This window comes from Drosophila navojoa, chromosome 5 (assembly GCF_054131105.1).
Source record: "Drosophila navojoa isolate 15081-1374.11 chromosome 5, UAZ_NAV_1.0, whole genome shotgun sequence".
Classification (NCBI taxonomy): domain Eukaryota; kingdom Metazoa; phylum Arthropoda; class Insecta; order Diptera; family Drosophilidae; genus Drosophila; species Drosophila navojoa.
Window position 1 is genome coordinate 21,974,530 of NC_142893.1, and position 13,346 is coordinate 21,987,875.

At 44.2% G+C, this 13,346-nt stretch overlaps 2 protein-coding genes across 4 annotated transcripts; one reads left to right on the top strand and one right to left on the bottom strand.

Annotated features, from left to right (window-relative positions):
- The first annotated feature begins 3,306 nt into the window (after positions 1–3,306).
- Positions 3,307–5,018, top strand: LOC108653054 (uncharacterized). Of its 3 annotated transcripts, none has more exons than XM_089260779.1 (5): positions 3,307–3,491; positions 3,558–3,626; positions 3,877–4,275; positions 4,355–4,662; positions 4,723–5,018. In XM_089260779.1, the coding sequence occupies exons 1-5, from the start codon at positions 3,439–3,441 to the stop codon at positions 4,971–4,973; spliced, it is 1,080 nt and encodes a 359-aa protein (XP_089116905.1). In that variant the 5' UTR covers positions 3,307–3,438; the 3' UTR covers positions 4,974–5,018. The 3 variants fall into 3 exon arrangements, with proteins under 3 accessions (XP_089116905.1, XP_017958821.1, XP_089116906.1); XM_018103332.3 differs by having other exon boundaries at positions 3,321–3,491; positions 3,561–3,626; XM_089260780.1 differs by lacking the exons at positions 3,307–3,491; positions 3,558–3,626 and adding an exon at positions 3,678–3,792.
- Positions 5,019–5,022: 4 nt separating this feature from the next.
- On the bottom strand, positions 5,023–5,609 carry LOC108653452 (uncharacterized). Its single transcript, XM_089260783.1, has 3 exons — positions 5,361–5,609; positions 5,211–5,291; positions 5,023–5,146 (listed from the first exon to the last, which is right to left on the bottom strand). The coding sequence occupies exons 1-3, from the start codon at positions 5,455–5,457 to the stop codon at positions 5,118–5,120; spliced, it is 207 nt and encodes a 68-aa protein (XP_089116909.1). The 5' UTR covers positions 5,458–5,609; the 3' UTR covers positions 5,023–5,117.
- Positions 5,610–13,346: the final 7,737 nt, after the last annotated feature.

Sequence of the window (13,346 nt, forward strand, 5' to 3'; positions counted from 1 at the left end):
CCCTGTCCTTCTATCAATTGCGCTTTATCAAATTTAAATGTTGCTCAATATAAACTTTTCTTTCAAGTTTTCTTATAATGAAAGCTGAGGAATAGCAAGAGGAAATTTATCGGTAATGTAGTCTGATATACTAATCAAAGTGACGGTGCAAAAAGTGCTTTTAAGCTACCTGGAATAAAGTATGTATGTATAAATACATATAAGATGAATATAATATACAATGTATGTATGCCGAATCTTTATTATTGTGCATTGTTTAACACTCCTCTTATTCTTAAAGTAGTGTTGGATTATTACTCGATTTGGCAATCCGCTAGAGTGAAACAAATATACATAGCTGTTCCACTTAGTGTTGAGAGCGAATGAGATGGCATGAAAGTCTTAGTCTAAATAATGAAAATAATAAATAAATAGTAAGTTATCATTATTAATGCTTTTTTTTCTTTAATTTTTCTTCCTTTTTTATTTAGTCTTATTGGCTTTGAACAGGAAAACTCAAGATTCATCCATACATTCATCCATCTCCATGTTTTCAACATCGGACAAGTTGTATTTGCCATCGTCGAAATGCTGGATAGGGAGCTGAGTGCGCTCCATTAGATGCGGATTGAGAGCCACGATTGCGCTCCAGGGTATTTCCTTGCCCATCAGCTTCGAGTCCTCGGTCCATGCGACGGTAATGGACTGTATATCGAACTGCTTGGAATCAACGACTGCAGCATGGATGCGCCCATCGGTGCGCCCAATATTGACTTTCTCGCCGATCATAAGAAATTCCATGGTTCTATATTCACAGACTCAGAGATTCACAGATCTTAATATTTATTTTATTTTGTTCCCGAGTATTCAATGTGTTCGTGCCGACGTGTGTTAATTTAAGACTGAATTACGACAGTTGAGCTAGAGTAACTAACGCAATGAGTACTTGATGCGATTGAAAGTATTTTGAGCTTGTTAGTGAGGCCAACTTCGCTTGAATTAGCAGTCCGATAGTCAGCCAGTCACGCAGTCAGCTTGACGCATTGCTCAACGGCACGAGCATTAATCAAAAAGCGCAGCCGGTGACATATTCCGAAGACAGGTGCACCAAGTGGCCGTCGTTTCCAATTTGCCCACACCTGACTTTCGGGCACAACAAAATACGAGCACATCTGGAGGGCTTAGATGCAGCTTTCGACTGACCTACGCATATGACCCCCCTCCCCCCTCCTCACTCTGTTTGCCAGACAAATTTTATGGCCAACATTTTTGGAAGAGTCGCTTGGACGCGCTCGTAAATTCGCAAGGTGTACTCTGTGTGTGTGTGTGTGTGAGTGGGCGTGGGCGTGGCACTTGCTTTTGATATATGGCCATTGCTGCGTTCCGGGTTAGTACTTCTCAAATTAGATTTAGGAACGGTCGCAGGCCGTGAAAGCGTTCTAGCGTCCTAGCGTTTAGCTCTTTCGGTATCATCTGGCCTGGCCCGGGGTCCAGCTGCCATAAAATGTGAGGTGAACCCAAAATGTTGCAATATTTACACAGCACAATTTAAAGTACGCACAACATTGTAACTCACGTGCCGGGGGGATACACACACACATACACACCTGTACATATATTTGAGCAATAATTTGCTGACGCAAAAGCGATCTGCCTTCTGTCTAGACCTGATGCAGCAGCTGCGAATCGAACTGCAGCTCAATTTAATTAAAACAAAAATCAAGCGATTAAGTAAAGTTCACGCATCGGGGGACTAAACAAACATCTGTGCGTGGGTGTGTGTGTCTCAGCTCACAAGCCAATGACCCACTCACATCTGTCTGTGTGTGTGCTGTGCTGTGCTGGAGCCAGTCAGGTGTAAAAACTAATTTACAGAATTCTATAAGGGCACAATAGTCACGTTAAACCAGGCAAGCAAGACCGCAAACACTTCGGGCCCGAGGACTCGAGACCTTTTGCGTACATGGCCATTAATGCAAAATGTTTTCTCTATGCCCGAAAAGTTTTCTATGGCTCTATATAGTCGCCATGCTGGGCTGGGTGCCAGTCAGCGCCCTTGGCCACGCCTCCTGCTCTGCTGTGTAAATTTTGTGCCACGTCGCGGCTGAAAGGCTAAATGGAAAATTGGTTGAACAACATTTGATTTATGTACATAGTTGGCATATGTATGCATATGTGTGTGTGTGTATTTGATATTTGAGCACACATCCTTTCCAGCGTTGCATAAATGTTGATTCTTTCAAGTGAGTCGCCATTAAAGTCTATCGCTCGTATTTAAGGTATTTGCAATTTCAGTTAGTGGGTCACCCGGCTGACAATGGGATTGGCCGTCGACCGCAAAATCACCAGCAGCAGCAGCAGCAGGAGCAGCAGAAGCCGCATCATCATCATCGCCATCGTCAATATCAGTGGAGCACATAAATCTCATGGCTACAGCAATCAGAAGCGGAATCAGGAGCAGTATCTGTAACAGAAACCAGTGCCAACTTGTCAGGCTGTCGCGGAGGGTGGGGGCGAGGGCAACAGGGGGGGATAGTGGAAATAGCGACTGGCATCAAGGGCGCCATAAATGAGAATTTCCGACTCATTTCCGTTGTTTGTGTGTGGTTCATTTGTGGAACATAATGAGGCACTGTGGAAGGACAACGACAACAACAACAACAGCAGCAGCAACAAAATGCATAGCCAAAGCAAAACGGCCCAAAGTAGGCAATGCCACATATTGATTTTCATTTAAAGCGCCTTTCACCCAATGCCCTTTGGCCTGGCCAAATGTATGGCTGCATTTATGGTGCGCCTCCAGCCGGGGGCAAGGCCCCAAGCCAACTTGACCTTTCGCTGCATGGCCAACTGCAACTGCAACTGCAACTGCTATGCCAACTGCCATTTGTCAGCATTAGCGCAATTAGAGCCCGCCCGCAGCCACAAGCGTGTCAAGGGCATCATAAATGGGCAAATCTCGGCGCCGTGTGATGGCCAGGTACTGGCTCCGGTACCAGCCCCGGCAGCCCGCAGAAGTACAATTCAATTAAATGCAGCTCGCTGCTGCCAAAGAACAATTTGTTATCACATACATATGCCCGCAGGCGTGGCGCATGCTAAGATATATGCGCTCGTAAATTTTGCATTAGCTTCGAGATAGCGAGGGCTAATACAACAGGCAGCCGAATAACGGACGGCTCCGTCTCTGTGAGATAGCTGCGTTATCCTGCATGGAAATATACTGACATCCCCACTGATTATCCGGGTAAGGCACACTGAGCATGGGGCTCGATTTATAGGCAGATCAAAAGTTGTAAGCACACACTCAGACACAGACATAGCCTCAAACAACAAACACATAGAAACAAAAAAATAAAATTAAATAAAAAAAAAAATAACAAAACACACACAAGTATACCCGAGACACATACATATATACACCGTACAAGATTGGTATAGTAAGAGAAGACAGAGACTATGTTCCAGGACGGGCCACAAAACTCGAACTTGCGCCTCACCCATGAATTCAAGTAAGTTCATTGACTCTGACTGCCTCGGATCTCTAGTTAACATTCCTCCTCTTCCGCCTACTCCAGAAGAGTCACCACCGACGACAGCTGCTCGGAGGCGAGCACCAACCAGTTCACGAGGGCTGTGCTCGCGCGGTGAGTAGAAATCACATCGGCGAGCTATCGCCGATCTATATACATACATACATATGCTTTCTGAGAACTGTCAATCCAGTTGTGTGTTTGCCAATAAATTGAAAAAGTTGACTTTTATATTTTTATACTTTTGATAGGACATGGAAAAATATCTTCATAAAAGATTGTACATCCACATAGACTGATGTCCGATTCGCAAGCTGCAACTTGTGCTTACGTTTCTGTAAATTCATTCATTTCTCTCCCCCAGCACCCCCCTGCTGTTGGTAGACTATGTGCAATTTCTGGCCGCTCGCAAGATACAGAAGCATTGGCGCGGCCATTATGAGCGGAGTTTACTGTACAAGCGGTGGCTGGCGGCGGTCACCATACAGCGGTGGTGGCGCGGCTACTGGGTGCGCAAGAGCCACTTCGGCTTCGTGGAGAGCAAGCTCCAGACTACGCTCCTCAATCACTACAATCGGGCGGCGACGAAGATTCAGGCGGTCTACCGCGGCTGGAGAGTACGCCAGACGGTGCACGACTCGAAGGGGCTGAGCCGAATGCAGAACTGCGCCGCCGAGGACCTGCTGAACTGCGTGGCCTCCAAGCTGCACTACATGCTGCGCACCTACCAAATACCCGGCGTCTACTCGCTGCGCAATTCACAGTAAGTCCAAGCATACCAAGTACTTGGTATTTGGTATTCGGTATTTGTGCATGCGAGTCTGATCCGTCTGATCCTACAGCTGTCTGTCGCGCGTGGAGAAGCTGCTGGCCACCACACAGTATCGGTTCCACAATGCGCGTGTGCACTCCGACATGGCGTACCGCTTGAACGTGACGGACAAGCACCGCAAGGAGTTCAAGCAGAGCAAGTACTACACGAATACGCCGTTCAAGGGGCCCGACTACAACCTGGCCTGCAAGCCCCACTGCAGAGAGGCGTTGCACAGGACCAAGGACATCGACGGAAGGATGTTCAAGATCATAAACGACTACGAGAAGGCGCAGATGGAGGCCAAAGCCAAACTGGCGCAGTACAATCTGGCCGAAAGTGAGTTCCCCTTGCACCAGCTCTCCCCTTGCAGGTCTCGCTAAAAGTCTCGATCCACAGGGAAGCGGCGCCAGCACATCAATAAGGTCCTCCAGCGAACTCAGCGGGAGAAGCACAACTTCTGCGCCGATGTGATTGCCAGCATGCGACGCTGGAGCATCTGGAAAGGAAACAACTTCGCCATTGACAAGGACATCTTTTGCAACACCGAGAAGCTCGAGCACTTCCTGGACGAGGCGTTCGAGATAATGGACAACCTCTACAACTGCCACTGCAAAATGCCCGTGCACGACGTAGTCATTTGTCACTGATTCTTGTAAAATTCAGAATGCTACAAATAAACTGATGCAACGATCATTCAATTCAACTCTCTGTTTATTATGATAAATTTATACAATTGTTCGGTCCGAAAGGCTCAATTCACTTGACGCTCCCTCCGCTGAGGCCGTCTACACTTATTCAAATATGGCTCTAAAGCAATCAACTGAAATGGAAATTCATAGAGAATTTAGGTGTATTTACGTACATCGCATTTCGTATTTGCCTACCAAATATGTTGCCAAAGAAGCGTAAGAGAACAGTTACAAAAGAAGGATTGTTTGGATCCTCCCACCTCTCAGTCATGGTATCTATTACAAAAATACATTATATATAGATATATAAGTATATGCACTTATCGGATGCATTTGTACGCTTACCTAGATTCTCACAGTTCAAACGTTCCGTACCCAAATCTAAAACAGTAGGACCCTCTGGCTCCGGCTCGGTTATCAAATTTTCCAAGTTTGGATCCATTGCAGCGCGCGCAGAACCAAAATATTACGCAAAAACAAAAATTTATGAAATACAACTGAACTACTATACATTAACTTCACTTATTTCTAGCGGGCGAATAACTGACATTGCCCCGATTACCCAGAATATAGCTGTGAGGATTTCAGCAGCGACTACTATGTTCTATCGATGTGTAAATATATAAATGTTGCTAGCATTAACGGCGCTCAGTGTGCTCCGAAAATGCTTTAATTAGGCATCACAACTTGACATTCATATTGTGGGCGATCCGGGCGACGACATCAAAAGGCGCACAGCTGGAGAGGGAACTAATTGTAATATGCCGTCATCAGCCAACATCATCAGCACCTTCATCATCATCATCATCATCATCCGCATCATCATTATCATTTCTCTTAGTCTCAGAGTGACGATAAATGTGTCTTGGTCAGTGTCGCCAGAGAAAAGATATATATATATATATATATATATATATATATATATATATATATATATATATATAAATATATAAATATATCAGAGCACAGTTACATCTCTGTTTATATGGAGTCTGACTTCTTGTGGCGTTCAATAGATGTCTTGCAGACACCGTCCCGCAACATCGTGATGAGGCCTTGGCGCAATTTTCATCAACTCAAACCTCAAATCGTGTTCAACCTCTTTATCATTAGGTTAATTGCCTATACCCACACACACACACACACACACACACACACACACACACACACACAAACACACACACACACACACAGACATGTAGATGGGGGACTGGCCTTCAAAGCCCTTTGGCCACTGAGCCTCATCCTGGCGGTCCGAGCTCAACCTCCTCAGCGCGCATTGTAAGTTTTTTGCCAATTAATTTGTAACAAGATTTCATTTCGTGTCTGAGACATATTTGGGGCCCACACTTAATTATGAGTGCCAAAATGAAATGTCACCAGCAGAACTCGGCAATCAGCTAAGAGCTTCAAGCCCCAAAGAGCTGCTTGTTTCGTTCCTTGCCCTCAATTCATATTTGTGGCTGGCTTGTTCGCATGAAGGCCAGGTGCAAATCATGGCCAAATTTAGAATTTATCACCGTGTAGCCGATAAATTACCAAGTTTCGCTTGCTCGCCGCCCAATGCACGCTCGGCTCAAACCATTTTGGCTCCACTTGTGCTGGGCCAACGCTAATTAATTGAAAAGTTTCAAATTCACAAGTGCCGAGACCGATGCAATTACACTGACCGTGAACAAGCAACAGCCGACATACCTATAATGCCCACCATTTGCTCGCACACACACACACACACGCATACACACGCATACACCGGAAGCCATTAACACAACAAACGTAGCCCAAAATCAAGTCATCCCCGCCGCCCCCTCGTTATCATTAAGTTAATTATATGTTTGCGGGTGCCAAGAGGTAATTACAACTCGGATTTCAAGCATTTCACATGTCGATGATGATGGTGGTGATAATGATGATGATGTCCACGCTTGACTCTGGGCCAAGTTATAAATAATTTGAATACAAACAGCCCCAGTCCCAGCTGGCTCTGCCCGGCTCTGTCTGATGTGGCTATGCCCAGCTATTTCTAATATCCCCTCCCATTGGCCGACGTAAATGATCCATGTGAACACTTTCGCCTGTCATATGGGGGAGATGGACTGGCATCAAACCTCTTGAAAACTATGCAGAAACTGTCCTTTGGCAAAAGGCAATCTGTGACGCGGCCGGCAGGCGCACAAACTTTACTCTTAGCACATTTCATTAAAAAGCGTGAAAGTGCTCACTGAGCAATCCATTAAAAGACTGACCAAATGAGTTTCGATGCAACTTTTCAACTCATCTCTATGTGCGCAATTTAGGGCTCATCCCGTGCGCTTTTCCCTTTTCCCATTTGCATTTGCATTTAATTTCCCTTCGCCTTTATTTTTGCTGTTGCTTTTGTTTTTGTTTTGGGTAAATTGTTTGCAAATCTGCTTGAGATTTGCTGCCCGAGGCTTGTGCAGCTTATTCCGCAGAGTTTTACTCACAGATTATTTCATTTTTAACTGGCCATTGCAAGTGTGATGCGAGCTGATTCGTGCTGGCCAAAAGTTTTGAATAAGCGTAATGCGCGCCATTCAGACCATCATGTGACAAAAGGCAAAATGTGAGGCGCATGTGGAGTAAAAGCCGGACTCAAATGCAGCTTCAATTTGCGGTTGGCTTTCACCTTTCGCAGGCAGCCTTTTGACATTCGAATCGGAATTGGATTTATGGCTCGGCCATGTCGATTAGCTGGCCATAAATCTTGCCATTTGCCTGTGGTCAGCATCTTCGACCGGACCGAGCGTGTGTAGTGTAGTGTGTTCGCGTCTCGCTTGAGTAATCTGTGATCGGGTCGCATTATGTTTTCATGACCGCATTTGTTGTATCTCTGGCTGACATCGGGTCTTGGCGCGTGTGCGGCTCTCTGCTCTCTGCTTTTGGCATTTTATTTTCGCATTATTGTGCCATTAACAGCTTAACTCATTTTAAATGGAACGTCCGCTGAGCGAGATATAAATATGAGAATGTTGCCTTCGCCTTTGGTTTTTGCCTTTTAATTCGCAAACTTTTCTGCGCTGGCTGAACTTTAACCTGCCGCAGGTGTTAAAAATGATTTGCAAAATGCAAAAGTTTCACGTTATAAATTCCTGTCCAGCTAGCGAGCCGGCGAGCCGGCCCAAGCGCACAGCCAAAGAAGTTGAAATTGCTCAAGTTTATTGTTGTGAAATATGCGAAAAGTTGAATAAATTTGCGAATCGCAATACAAATAAATTCCCATATACTACTCGCATTATCGCCCACTGTCGCAGCGCAGCTCCTATGAGTTGCAATATAAAGCAACTACAAATGGAGCCGACTGAAAAGTTGATAAATGGCCAGTGCCGGCACACCAGCTCAGATATATATCCATACACGACTCGCAACTCAGTCCAACTCGCACACAAGTGGACATTAAATTAAATGCCTTGCGTGATCAAAAAACTCATCCAAAAATAATAAGCTAAAGGCTTCGCTTTGATATCAAGACACTTGATAAAAATAGCTGCCGGAAATATGCTAAGAACGAAGCCAACGCCGAGCTGAGCTCCAGAGAATGCGCTCGACTAATTTCAGCAACAGCGCTTAAGCAGAAGTATTGTGGGCGTAATGGGAGCCCCAAGGGAGGCATTATTAAAGCGAATATACTGCTTCATTTGCAAGCATAAATTCGGTATTTCATAAATTGAATGTTTCGCCAGCTAAAGGCTATAAAAACTCTACCATAACAAAGACGTGACACTAGAAAACAACGAAAAGAAATATCTTTATGGGAAAATATGCACTGTTCAGACCCTGGACATTTTTAAATGGAAAGGGTATAATGGTTATCTTAACATCTATGTAACAGGTAGCAGCAAGCATGTTAAATGAAATAAGTGATATGTGCATACTTATTCTTTTTTAAGACGAGCTGAATAATTTTAGCTATGTATGTCCGTTCGTGTGTTTGTCTGTTTTAAATTAAAATAATGAATAACAAGATAAAAAAAATAATATCACAAAATATAGAAATATTAGTTTATCTATATCGTATACGATATACAAACTCCTGCTCAATATATATATACATATATGTATATGTACATATATTTGATACCAGGCGAAGGAAGTATCCCTATTCTTTGCTTATTATTGACTTATGTGAACATCATATTAAAAACAATAATTAAACTTGGCTTAGCTAGAATACTAAGCACGATAGAAATATTTTATTTAAGGTGTACAGAATAGAGTTCTATGAGGTAATACATTGGATACTTTAACCCTCTCTATGAAAATTAGAAATAAATAATCCAATTTCAAATTCAACAGACTTTATCATATAAATTGATTTTTAAATTATTTTGTAAATTAAAGTAAATTTTAAATGTTCACCCCATCAAACAAATATCTATATTTAATCCTATAGTAGAATCGTTCAGGGTATCTCCCGGTCCAAAAGTCCCGTCTAAATCACCTCTACTCTTTGGACTATTTGCTTGTGTGCAGTGCCATTGCACCGCAGGTGCTTTGTCATAAATCTTATCTCTGGCCATGCGAATGTGTGAACGCCCCCGCAGCCGTCAGATAAATTTAGTGCAAAAATATTTAAAAGTCTATTTGTTGTGTGCTCTGGCCCAAAAGCAGCCAAAAACAATGAAGACTCGCATGAAAAACTGCACAAAAAACGACTGCAAAATGAAAGAGAAATGAAAATAGAAAATAGAAAGGAATACGGCCAAAACCGCTCAGTGAAACTATATGCATGTGTGTGTGGGACAATGATTGACCGTGCATGTGTGCGGCATGAAATGGCAGTGCGAACAGCAGAGCCACCTGAGCGTCACAAAACATACAACACGAAAACAGCAGACGAGAGGCGGACATAAGGAGAGAAGAGAGAGAAACAGAGACAGAGAGACAGAGCCGGGACTGAGGCAGACAGCAAATGCAAACCTCAGATATGGCGCTAACAATTTAACAACTCACTTCATGTCTGCTTGGCTAATACACACATGCACCTCTCTACAAACACACACACACTCACACACACACGCACACCTACGAAAGTTGAAACTGAAGCCAAGGCAGAGCGAGTGGGATGCTTTTATTTCTGGGAACATTTATGTATTTATTATAGCTTTAGTCATGAGCTCGACGACTCAAACTATTTTAAGCCGCAGCTCTTAGATTCCAATTGAGTTCTTGAATGAAAAGTCAAAAGCAATCTCTTTAGAATCTCTGGATCCAGCAATTTGTTTGCAACTTTTTGCCACGCCAAGTTAATTGAGTGGATCGCGCGACTTTGACAGCATTCGCTTGACATTGTGCTTTGAATGCAGTGCAATTTCTGGTTTGGTCTTTTTTTGCGCCCTACGCTGGCTTATGTATGTATTTGCTGTGCGTTCCTTTCGAGCACGCAAAAAAGGGAAAGAGGAAGAACCAAATGTGGTAAGGTCGGGCAGCAAAAAACATATGCAAGGCACGTTTCAGAATTATGTGCCGCGACCAGAACATGGGCCACATGCCACACACAGAGGCCACTCACTCGCAACACACTCACACTCGCACGCACACTCAGAGCGCAATAAATAAATAAAATATCCAACAAACGCACACACATGTGTGTGTATGTGTACCCATATGAGCTGAGCGAAAATCCAGTTGGCCAGATCTTCTATGCGTGCCACGCCCCCAGCTGCTAATCGTCACTTAGCTCCGCCTTCGCCGTCAGAGCACGGAAATTGTGTAGCGATTAAATTGGCAATCAGCTCAAATGCAAAAGCCGCTTGAAATATGTCACAGTCTGCTGCTTGATTCGCCCATGCAGCTCCAGCCAGCAGCTCATCAGATCCGGCAGGCACACATCCCAGCCCCTCCCCGCCCATTACGGCACAGCTGGGCGAGCGAGCACACGGGCAATAATTACACGAAACTAGCCGAAAAAGTTTACATTTATGAGCCGCTCGGCTGCTGCCTGCCTGCCTGCCACAGCGTAGCTGGAGGCCCACACACTCAGACATAGATATTTGGGCCAGGAACAGCAGCGGCAGCCGAGTCGTGAAAAAAGAAAATGGCAGCAAGTAGCTGGCAGCAAATAGCTGCGCTGACACAGTTTCGGCTGCCGGAGCAGGTGCTCGAGGTGCTTTAAAGAGGCCCTCAGGTGTGGCGACAGCGGAGGAGGCAAGTCGCTTTAAAGACAGCGGCCGCATGATGTTTTAATGCGTGCGCCGAGTGCGAAGCCCTTTGATATACAATATTCGACTCGGGCTTATTTAAATTCAGTCGCAGTTTAGTTTGGCCGAGTTGAACAACTGCTGAGCAACAAGAGCTCAGTTTCAGCTTATCCAATTAAAATTCTCCCCTCAAAGATTAGCTTGCGAGGAGACGGAGACTGGAGAGTGGAGAGTAGAGGGCGAGCAGACGCCTTCACACTTTGCCATTGGATGACACCACAAGAGCGCGCTTTGATAGCATTTGACCCAGCTGCGAGTCCAGCCGAATCTCCAGGCATATTTTAATTACCATTTAGAGCAAAGCAAAATGCAAAATAAATATGTATGTGTATATGTATGTATGTGTGGCAAAACACGAAACATTAAAACGAACTGCAGACGCGTCTCGTTTGCATTCAGATAGCTACACAATTAGACGGGCCAAGGCGAGATGCGAAAAATGTTGCCAGAGACGTTGAATATTTGATGCTTTAAATGCAGTCGGAAAACTTGGCTTGCTTAAAGCAACCTGAGTGGAGCCCTGCTTTAGTCAAGGGCCAATCGATGTGGCTGAAACAAAAGTTTGTTTGCCTTTGCTTTTTATTTACTTACTTTTTTGACGCATTTGTTTATTCTTTGAACTTCTCCAATTAAAAGTAAATATTGTGAGTAGTTTATCTTGATGTTATTCATAGCCTGCCCAACACTGCATTCAGTCGGAGTTTGCATAGTTAGGAGCGGAGCCAAGCCCGATCCCGATCTCCTGCATTCCCATTTCTATTCCCAGTCCGCGCTTTGTTGTATCCGCCTCTGTATCTGATTTCCACTCGGAGCTGGCGCACTCTTAAACTTTTGTCAAACTTTGCTTGCCGCGTAATTTAATGCCATTTAAAGAAGGCGGGCCAAAGTTTGCAGCTGCTATCTAATGGCAACCGACTCGTAAATAGCCGAATACACAGCGCGCCTTTCTTTGGCTTAGTTATTTTCCAGCTAAGCGAGTGCCACAGCAGCGAGCTGTTGACTATTGAAGTAATAATATACGAGTGCCATAGCAGCGAGCTTTTAGCTGTTAAATTAACTTTTGCCTATTCGACTCGCATCCGCCTCTCCCTCCACAGTCAACAAGTTGTTGTTGGGCCTACATGATTTAGTAGTCTCAGCATTTCTTGAATATGGAACTCGAGTGACGCATAAAATGGATTCAGCCTTGCGGCGAATGTCCTTAGTTATTCTGCATCTATTTCGAACATTTTATTGAAGGTCTAGAATTATGATTTTGGTTGGCCTTCACTTTGCTCGTTCCGCACAGACAACAAATCACGTTCACGCATACAAAACACGGCCAGAGAATTTTATTTACGACTTGACTTTGTACTGCAAAGCAGCATCTGCCGTCGCTACTTAGCGACTGCGACTAGACACGGACAGGGACATGGGCAAAGGCCACGCAATGGCAAGTTTTATAAGTCTTGAATGTAATAAAATGCAAACATTAGAGCAGCCGAACAATCGCCGGGGCAACGGAGCTCGAACTAGCTGGCAAAGATGACCAACAGTGGGAACTGCTTGAGTCGAGTGTGCTCGACTTGTGAAAGCTTTGAGTTATGTTAGTTAAACTCAACTAAGGTTTGCTTAGCATTGCGCATAATTTGAGAGAACCCCTTTCCATGCAATTGTCAGCGATGTAACCTTTTCATTTTTGCTGTTTACAAAATCAAACATCTGTTAGTCGTAAATAGGTTAGTTGTGGAATGGAAGCCAGGTGTTTTTACAGTACTTAAAGCGCATTTGAAGAGCCACATTAAGTATCAGCATTATCCTTGCTGAGTTTACTTGCTTAGCCGAATGTAACTGCGCTAATACCAGCTGAAGCTGCCTCGCTTATTCTTAAGTTTACGCGCCAGTCAAAAAATAATAACTCTGCTTAATGCGCCAGTTTTGTGGGCCAAACAGCTGTGAGGATACACACATATATGTTGTACGGGGCTCGACATGACAGAGTTTTAAGAGTTGGTGTAGTCAGACATATTATAAAGCTTTCCTTGCAAATGTATAAGGAAAGCCAATGTACATATTTCTAGGCGTTGCCTCGCATAATAAAGTTTATTTTTGCTTTATTTGCAAATCAGAGTTT

Excerpts from the sequence above, each read along its gene's own strand:
- LOC108653054 (XM_089260779.1), top strand. The coding sequence starts at position 3,439 with ATGTTCCAGGACGGGCCACAAAACTCGAACTTGCGCCTCACCCATGAA. Across the intron at positions 3,492-3,557 it reads CGCCTCACCCATGAATTCAA|AAGAGTCACCACCGACGACA; the intron begins GTAAGTTCATTG and ends CGCCTACTCCAG. Across the intron at positions 4,276-4,354 it reads TACTCGCTGCGCAATTCACA|CTGTCTGTCGCGCGTGGAGA; the intron begins GTAAGTCCAAGC and ends CTGATCCTACAG.
- LOC108653452 (XM_089260783.1), bottom strand. The coding sequence starts at position 5,457 with ATGGATCCAAACTTGGAAAATTTGATAACCGAGCCGGAGCCAGAGGGT. Across the intron at positions 5,292-5,360 it reads TTTGAACTGTGAGAATCTAG|ATACCATGACTGAGAGGTGG; the intron begins GTAAGCGTACAA and ends TTTTTGTAATAG. Across the intron at positions 5,147-5,210 it reads CTTCTTTGGCAACATATTTG|TTGATTGCTTTAGAGCCATA; the intron begins GTAGGCAAATAC and ends TTTCCATTTCAG.